At 25.7% G+C, this 10,307-nt stretch overlaps 1 protein-coding gene across 1 annotated transcript; it reads left to right on the top strand.

Annotated features, from left to right (window-relative positions):
* The first annotated feature begins 411 nt into the window (after positions 1–411).
* LOC109790359 (protein NRT1/ PTR FAMILY 5.2) lies at positions 412–9,944 on the top strand. The gene is made up of 4 exons (XM_020349494.3): positions 412–939; positions 6,993–7,210; positions 7,797–8,362; positions 8,838–9,944. The coding sequence occupies exons 1-4, from the start codon at positions 822–824 to the stop codon at positions 9,721–9,723; spliced, it is 1,788 nt and encodes a 595-aa protein (XP_020205083.2). The 5' UTR covers positions 412–821; the 3' UTR covers positions 9,724–9,944.
* Positions 9,945–10,307: the final 363 nt, after the last annotated feature.

Genomic DNA, 10,307 nt, shown 5'->3' on the forward strand with positions numbered 1-10,307 from the left:
CTTGAAGGGGTGTACATGTATTGGAAAAAATTCAAATCCTACATCTATTAAAAAATGTTAGGAGACAAGACAATTAAAAAATATATAAGTAAAAGACAATCCTTATCTTACAAGTCTCATATTGAGTAGAAAGTAAAAAATGTCATAAATAGTTATACATTTTTTCCAATTATTTTAAGGATTTTTACCAGCATTCAGAATAATTGCCGCTAAATATTTTAGCGACATTGCATACAATGACTATTGTGGAAATGTCACTAAAAAATTTTATAATAATTTTTATTACCACTAAAAATAATATTAAATATCACTAAAAATCTATTTTGTTATAGGTGAAATTAACAAATTATTATATATATTTTAAAATTAGATGATAGTGTAAAATTATTTTATAAGACAATACATAATCTATATTTTCTAGTACAAATACCTAAAAAAAAAAAAAAGGAGGTTATTAATTGTTGATGAATAATTTCTTACTTTTTGAACTTAATTTATAATATCTTATTGACGAAGCTTGAAAGAGAAGATACTTTTGACCTCAAAAAGTGAAGCCTTTAAAAGGCCGGGGTGGTTTCGTCTTGCATGATCACTTCAATATATGTCAAGTGTGGAAATTCACATACACTTCACTAGTTTGGTTGAGTTTCAGAATGAAGTCACGTATGTGCATGAACCGTGAGACAAGTAATTAACTATTAGTACTTGTTCTTGGCTTGTTTGAGAACAATTTTGGTGTTAAATTTGATGAGGGAAGAAGCGTTGAGGCTCCAAACACATATCTTAATTTTGTGTCCTTTGGAAGATTATTGTGGCTATATATGGAAGAGGGAAGAAGCTTGGTGAGTGGGTATGCACAAGATGGAACTGTGGATCTTAAAGGAAAACCTGTTCTCAAATCTAAACGAGGTGGTTGGAGAGCTTGTTCCTTTCTTCTTGGTACCCTTCTTCTCCCTTTCACTCTCATTTTCCAATATTAACAATTTTTTTTAATATATTTATATATTACTACACCACCATAGTTTCTTTAATTCTACAAAAGAAATACAAAATTTTTACTCTTTGATCAAATTGACATACCAAAATTCCCTATTTTTAAAAATAGAAAAACTAAATATAATGATCAAAATTATAGATCTTAAAAAATTGAAGATCAAATGTGTAATTTGATCTATCTTTTGTTATCATTTGTTTCTTATGAAAAAAATTAAAAGAGTGTTAAAGGTTTTTTTTTTTATCTCTTTTTAATTTTCTATATTTTTTATTTATAAAAAATTACAAAAACACGACGAGTTCTCCATCCACTCTCAACCCCTTCCTCCAACCAGATAAAGAAAACATTTCACTTGACCAAAACTTTTGAATGAAACTGCAATTATGGAACAAGTTCATCTTTAGGATAATATCACATGAAAATCCCTGTGAAAGGGACAATTGACCTTCTAGAGAGGATTCTCTGAATACCTTTTTCTTTTTTCCTTCTCTTTAGTCTTTACATATCTCTTTTGCGTTTTTGTTATTGTTTTCTGAAATGTATATTTAGAAATATTCAAGATTTAAAAAGAATTTAAAAGTTTTAATTATTTTGAATTAAATTTCCTTCTTTTGTTAAATGTTTAATGTGGATTTTGTAATTTAATTTTACCATATATATAATGGACTTTTAAATATATGTGAAAAATTAAAATTTTAATATTAAACTTTACAAACAAGCATTAGTATAGTTTTAAACATTTAATAATTTTATTATTAGATATATTTAAATATTTAATAATTTAAAAATAATTACGTAAAAAATAATTTAAAATATTTAATGATTTTAAAACATTAAAGATATTTTTTAAGAATGGAGAAGAAAGAAAAAGGAAAGAGAAGAGAGGAGAAAAAAAAAACGAAAGAGAGAGTAGGGAGTGTTTAATGTATTGTTCAGTATTATGAAATATTGAAATTAATTATTCGACAGAGTATTTATTTATGGTTCGGTTACCTAGTTATTGCATTTATTGTTCCAATAAAGGCAGAGTAATTATTTATTGTTCGGTGACCTAGTTAATGCATTTATTGTTCGAATAAAAGAATAACGTAATATTTTGCAATATTATGAGAAAAGATAGTTTTATAATAATGATATTTAGATTAAATTATATTATTGGTTATTTTGTTTAGTAGTTAATATATTTTTTTTCTAGAATCTAATGTTAGAAGTGTTAATTTCTCATTTTGGTTTGTTTGAAAAAATATTATTTTTTGAAAATATTTTTACATAGATTTCTCCCGAAATTATTTTCATGAGATGTGAAAAACTAACTTTTTCGATGTAAAAGTTAAGTTTGAATGGGATAAACCTCATACTATCTTTAATTGTTTATTTAATGTAGTAAAAATATTTAATTTTTAGGTAATATATATAAATATTTATAACTAACTAAACAAATTTTTATGATTCTTAAAATTTATGATTCTCATGCATAAAAAAATTGTCATGTACTAAATATTTTTTGTCACTTAAATTTGTCAATTTGATTTTTTTGAAATAATAATTATTTTTCAGTTTTGGAAATCAATTTCAAACCATTTTTAACATATTTAAGATGTAAAATGTGTTTTATTCAAAACTATAAAACTAACCTGTAAACATAGTAAAACATCGTGTAAAAGTAAGTCACAGGAGCAACCAAGAAATAATTTCATCTATGGTTATTTATAAGTTTTTAGTTGTTAGTTGAACTCATTTTGACATGATTTTTACATTGTTTGACTTTTTTATTTAAATATTATTTGAATTTAATAATTTTCATGTAAGTGAATTTATAATTAAACAATTTTTATATCTTATATAAGTACAAAGAATCAAAATAAATTTGAAAATAAAATGAAGAATAAAAATATAGTTTTGCTTAATACAAAGTATCCTGATTATAGACTTAATTAAAAGAGATAACATTACTATTGGTAAATAAATTAATTTTATAACAATCATATTATATATTATCTTCATCTCTATGTATTTTTTTAGGTAACATATATAAATATGAGTTAATCATTCATATATTGTAATGTAAATTTTTTTATACTGACAATCAATCAAATCTTTTAAATTATTTTATTTTATTTTTATTTCATTAAATAAGTAACTGATATGACACTATTAAAAAATATGATTGGTTGCCAGTGTAAAAAAACTTTACACCGCAGTGTATAGGTGATTAACTCTATAAATTCAATTTTTCTAATGTGTGTCCTAGGACACACTTTAACAATTATTAAAACTCATTGTCCAATGTCACTTTTTAGTATATTTATTATGTGAGAGTAAACAATAATAAATAGCATTAACTCTTATTTTTTAAAATAATTTGATGTCATTTTTATCTCTATCCTTTCATTTGCTTTTTTTACTCTCAATCAAAATAATAATGAAATAGATTTTAACAATATTTCACTTAAGATATTAGATATTATTTTATATATATATTATTTTAACTATGTTATGTTTTTGTTGCTGCTGATTTTTTCTATTATTACCACTGTGAGGTATGTTTCAAATTATATTGGTGTTATAATACAATGTGGTATGTTCTTCATTTTTATTATATTGGTGTCTATGAATAATTTTATAAAAATTACATTTTTGTTTTGATGAAAATAAAAATTAAAAATTAAAAAAGAATAAATAACATGTAGAAAAATTAAAATAAAATTGATTTAAATATATTTTTACTCCAAATTAAATAAAGTGTTTAAATTGTTTGTATTAAAATTTAAAGTCATTATTTTTTTAATAATCATTTTAAGATATATAACATGTTTTAAATTTTATAAAAAAAATTTACATATATCACATAAAAATAAAATATTATATATAATATAAGTATTATTTGAGATAATCATATATTTTTTTTAATGAAATTTAAATATATTTTTAATTTTTTAAATTTAAAATAACTTTTTTAGTCTTTTAAATTTAAAATCAATACTTTTAATTTTTATAATTTTAAGAAATATTTATTTTAATTCTTATATTCAAATTTTAATTTTATTAAAAAATTATTAAATACTTTTACATAATATTTTATTTATTAATATAAAATATTATTAAATCAACAACAATAAAAACATAACAGAGTTAGAAGAAAACATAAAATAATGTCTAATACTTTAAGTAAAATATTATTAAAATCTGTTTCATTATTGTTTTAATTAGGAGTGAAAAAAGTAAATGGAAGGACAAGATTAAAAATGATATAAAATTAGTTTTAAAAATTATAGTTAATATCATTTATTATTATTTACCCTCTCACATAATAAATATACTAAAAAGAGGTATTAGATAGTGAATTTTAATAATTGTTAAAGTGTGTTCCAGGCACACATTAGAAAAATCGATAAATATTTATGACTAACTAAACAAATTTTCATTTTATGATTCATGCATAAAAAAATTGTGATGTACTAAATGTTCCTTAGTTCTTTATTTTATGAAATATTTATTTTACTTTTTTATTATTTAAATTTACGTCAATTTGATTTTTTTTTTTGAAATAATAATCATTTTTCACTTTTGGAAAATAATTTCAAACCATTATTAACATATTTAAGATGTAAAATTTGTTTTTTTTTAACTGTAAAACTAAAAATCGTGTAAAAGTAATCACATGAACAACCAATAAATACTTTCATCAAGGTTATTTTTAATTTTTAGTTGTTAGTTAGACTCATTTTGACATGATTTTTTCATTGTTTGACTTTTTATATTTGAATATTATTTGAGTTCAATAATTTTCATGTAAGTGAATTTAATTAAACAATTTTTACACCCTACATAAGTACAAAGAATCAAAATAAATTTTAAAATAAAATAAAACATCAAAAAAATATAATTTAGCTTAATACAAAATATCTCGATTGTATACCTAAAAGAGATAGCATTAACATTGGTAAATAATTTAATTTTATAACAATCATGGTATATATTATCTATTTATCTTCATCTCTATGTATAAGATCTTTTTTATTTTACTATTTGTTCCTTATTATAAGATTCTCTTTTAATTGTCAAATGCATTAATTACATTTTCTCTAAAATATCCTTATTTGATTAATAATTTTTTAAATAAAAGTAATAAATGTTTGAAATTAATTGAATAAAAAAATTTCTCCCTGATTAGGTTTGGAGAAGATAAAAAGACAAAATATCATTTAAGCTTAAATATGTTTTTAGACCTTTAAATTTAAAATCAGTGCTTTTAGTTTCTATAATTTTTAAAAATCTTGTTTTAGTCTCTTAGGTCACCAATAATATATTTAAAAGTGACAGATTGAGACAGTTATGTACCATCAAGTAAGTTTAATGTAATATTTTACTAACTGGAACACTAGTAGGTAAATTTTATGTGACCATATTTAAAAAATTCATTAACAAAATTTGAGTATAAAAACTAAAATATATTTTTTTAAAAATTACATGTATCTATGTTAAATTAGAAGAACTAAAAATAAATTTATTTTAAATATGAGAGACTAAAAATATATTTAAATCATATCTTTATCTTTCAAACATTAATAATTAATTAGGTGAAAAATAATTAAGTGGAGAGATAAAATGTTAATTTAAGAGATGTTAAGGATAATTTTGAAAAAATATTTAAATTATTGACAAATTTAATACTCTTAACTAAAATAACTAATTTTTTTAACAAGTACAATTTAGTTGAAAGGTGTTATAATAAGGGATGGAGACTACCTTCACTCATAATTATAAGACCCTTTCAACTAAATTACACTTTTTAATTAGTTAATTTAGTTAAGACCATTAATTTCTCACCTAATTAATAAATTTTGGAAGAGAAAGATATTAACATGTATTTATCTTCTCCAATTTTAATAAGAGTGAAAGTTTTTTATCCAATTAATTTTAAGTATTTATTATTTTTATAAAAAAATTGTTTATTATATAAATATATTTTAAAGAAAATATAATTAATGTAACTGATAATTAAAAGATAGCCTTGTAAAAGAAATAATTAAAAAGTAAAAAAAAATCTTATATATAAAAATGGAAATAGTAATATTTTAGGTTCTTCGTAATAATTATAAAGTTATCAAAGAAAAAATACTCGCTATAGATTTCTGATAAGAAAACATAATATTATGATAGATAAAAAAGATTAACCAAGTAATAGAGATGGCATATGTCAACTGTGTTGAATTTTATTTTATTTTTTGCCGTCAGTGAATTGAAAAAATATACCTCATAATTATTTGAATATTATCCATTATCCAATTTTCAAATTCAAAGGTGTAAATAACAAACATTTACTATAAATGATATATAAATGTATGCTACATTCATTTGAGACTATTGCATGGTAAAAAAAAAAATCAATAACAATGACAACTTACAAAGAAACTTGCAAAGTAAAGGTTTGTGATTTGAATTTGAGATTCTAGCAAAAAAAAAAAAATTAAAAACAACTTTAGTTATGACTTATGTCAACATATATGGAGGTTTAACATTTTACATTTAACATTGCTATTTTATTATTTCTAAAATTATGGGCAGATTTTTGTTAAAAAATGAAAACATCATTTATCAATTAATTAACTGGTTGTAATTGATTTATTTTCTATAATATTTTTTATATAATGTAATTCTATAAATTTTATTTTTATATTATATAAACTAAATAATAGTTTTTTGGTGCTACTAAAAAAAAGGAGGTCCAAGCAGTGGCCCCTCTAACTTATGTTCAGAGCAGCCACTAAAGGTCAAATTGCATTGAGAAATAAAGGGTTGTTTGATAAAAATATTAAATACTAAAGCAACATTAGCTTAACCTTAAAATAAAATACAATGGAAAAATAAAGTTGTACATTAATTCATGCATAAATCAACATTGTACTATGTTCCTCATAAGATTGTGAATATGCACAAATCTTATTGCCCATTGAATTGATTTGATTAAGTTGAATAATTCATGTGTCTTATGCAGTGTATGAGGTATTCGAAAGAATGACTTATTATGGAATATCATCAAACTTGGTCCTGTATCTGACAAAGAAGCTTCACCAAGGCACTGTCACTGCTTCAGACAATGTCAACAATTGGGTTGGCACTACTTATATAACTCCCATATTAGGTGCCTATGTTGCTGATGCTCACCTTGGCCGCTATTGGACCTTTGTCATTGCCTCTGTTATCTATCTATTGGTATGTCTTTCTGCACATTTCCATTCCCTTCTCACATTTTTTTAACAAAAAATTTAATCATTTTATTGGTATGAATCGAATTTATTGATAACTAATCTTTGTCAAAAAGTTAAACTAATTATTTATAGTGAAGTTTTGTCTTCCAAGTCTTACCAAATTTTTTTCATCTATAAAACTAGAATATGAAACATTATTTAAAGAAACGGAATTCAGTTATATTCAGATCAACGACCTGATGCATTCATCATATTGGTAAGAAGAAATAAGGATATGCTTATGATTATCAAGGTCAAAGCCAATCAATCCTGCCATGATTAGATGAATTACTGTGTCCAAATCTTTGTGAGGATTACACCAACATATCTTGTATAGTGCTTGTTGAATTAGTTCATTGCTTTTATAAAGAATTTTCATGATATAAAACATGAATGAAATGATACGTGCATTGTTTAAAACTTTTCTTTTTACATTATTATCGGATCACAAACCTTTTTATATATGATAAACTAAACATGGCCTGAATTGACATGCTAAATTGTTAAATCTTTTGGGTTGGTTGAAATATTCATGTGTATTGGCATTGCAGGGTATGTGTCTGCTTACCCTATCTGTTTCCCTTCCAAGCCTAAGGCCACCAGAGTGCCATGAAATGGATGTGACAAAATGCAAGAAGGCCACCACACTACAGTTATCTGTGTTCTATGGTGCACTCTACATCTTATCAGTGGGGGGTGGTGGAACCAAGCCCAACATTTCCACCATTGGTGCTGACCAATTTGATGATTTTGACCCCAAAGAGAAGGCACATAAGCTCTCATTCTTCAACTGGTGGTTTTCCAGCATCTTCATTGGGACCCTTTTTGCATTCACAGTTCTAGTGTATATACAAGACAATGTGGGCTGGGCTCTTGGCTATGGTATTCCAACTATTGGGCTTGCAATAGCACTTATTGCATTCCTGGCAGGCACACCCCTCTATAGACATAGGTTGGCCTCAGGGAGTTCATTTACTCGAATTGCCAAGGTTATAGCGGCTGCTTTGAGGAAAAGAAATGAAATTGTTCCTGTTAGTCCCACAGAACTACACGAGCTTGATGTTGAAGAGTACACAAAGAAAGGAAAATTCAGGATTAATTCCACTCCATCATTGAGGTACTAAGAAGCCTGTTTGATTCTCTTCTCTACTCAGCAATCAATCTCATCCAAAATGTATTAATTTTGAAAACTATTTTCAAAATAAGTGATTTTAAAGCCAAAAATCAGAATTAAATTTAAATACAATACTATAAATACTTATGATATTGTTCTATATTCAAAATTGGAGTTTCACTCCGTGTTCGCATTAACATTTAATGGAATTATTTATTATATATTATCAAAGGAAAAATCTAATTTTAAGCAGTGAATAGTAACAAAAGCACCAATGATAGTACATGTAAGTTTTTTTCCAGAAAAAAAAAAGTTAGGAGATGGCTGGCTCTGTCAGATGTTTTTTCATTCTCTTATTATGTTTTCTTCAAGTGTTCAAAAGACAAACTTTTAGAAAACAAAAATATGCTCAAAATGTACTTGGTGTGTGATTTGTTTACTAAGAAATGTTGTTTTGTTCACAAATACACACATGCAGCTTCCTCAACAAGGCCTGTGTCAAAACTAGTTCAAGTACTAGTAGTGAATGGATGCTATGCACAGTTACTCAAGTAGAGGAAACCAAGCAAATCCTCAGAATGATCCCCATCTGGGCTTCAACATTCATTCCTAGCACAATGCTTGCTCAGACAAATACCCTTTTTGTAAAGCAAGGAGTTACTCTTGACAGACACATTGGAAGATTCAACATTCCCCCAGCAAGTTTGATTGCATTTACATCTTTCACCATGCTAGTCTGTGTTGTACTCTATGACCGTGTCTTTGTCAAGATCATGAAGAGATTCACCAAGAACCCCAGAGGGATCACACTCCTTCAAAGAATGGGAACAGGAATCATGATCCACATAGTGACCATGATAGTGGCATCTTTGACTGAAAGACATAGACTTAAAGTGGCCAAAGAACATGGGGTGGTTGAAATTGGAGGACAAGTTCCTTTGAGCATACTCATTTTGGCTCCTCAATTCATACTCATGGGATTGGGTGAAGCCTTCGTAGAGGTTTCCAAAATTGAATTTTTCTATGACCAAGCCCCAGAAAGCATGAAGAGCCTTGGAACTTCGTTTTCCATTACTACAGTGGGAATTGGGAGTTACATCAGCACTTTTCTTCTCTCCACAGTTTCACACATCACTATGAAACATGGCCACAAAGGGTGGATTTTGAACAACCTCAATGCTTCTCATCTTGATTATTACTATGGATTTTTTGTTGTGCTAAACTTTCTGAATTTCATCCTCTTCTTGGTTGCTACTAAGTACTTCGTGTATAGAGCTGAAATTTCAGATTCCATAGATGTACTTGCTCAAGAACTGAAGGAGAAGAGAGCCAATGTGTCAAACCAAACGGTTCCGAGTGATTAGTTGATTAGAAATTCGAAAGAGGAAGAGGATATAGTAACAGCTCTGAGTGTCAGAATTGATATAGAACTTGGGAATGATTTGGTAATTATAGGCTCATTAAGGTGTTTACTGTATGATCATTTTGCGTTTCCCAATTCATAATTGGATAGATGTGACATTGTATATTTACAGAAAACAAAATTGGAAAAAGAAATATAGCTTAATGAATGTGTCATTGAAAACTTTTATCTTCAACAATGGTTAAATTTAAATCAGTTGTTTAAGTTGCTTACTAATTATAGTAGGCACAAAATTTGGATCGAATCTTATGTGATGAAACAATCAGGGTACGAAAAGAATGGAAAAGGTTATCTATTTGTGTATTTATTAAAGATATAAAAGAAGAGTGAGAGGACAAAGGAAGAATATAAGAGAGAGAAATAGAGGAAAGAAAGAAAGGAAAACAACTTAAATATTTCATTTTAGTTTTTATTGACATGGATGTCGCATAATAGAACAACTACGACACTACTTTACATTTAAAATAAGAGAAAGAATAGATGAATGTAAGAAAGAGAAGAAAGATGCAGTGCAAGGGAGAAATA

Source organism: Cajanus cajan, chromosome 7 (genome assembly GCF_000230855.2).
Source record: "Cajanus cajan strain Asha chromosome 7, NIPB_CcT2T_4, whole genome shotgun sequence".
Classification (NCBI taxonomy): Eukaryota; Viridiplantae; Streptophyta; class Magnoliopsida; order Fabales; family Fabaceae; genus Cajanus; species Cajanus cajan.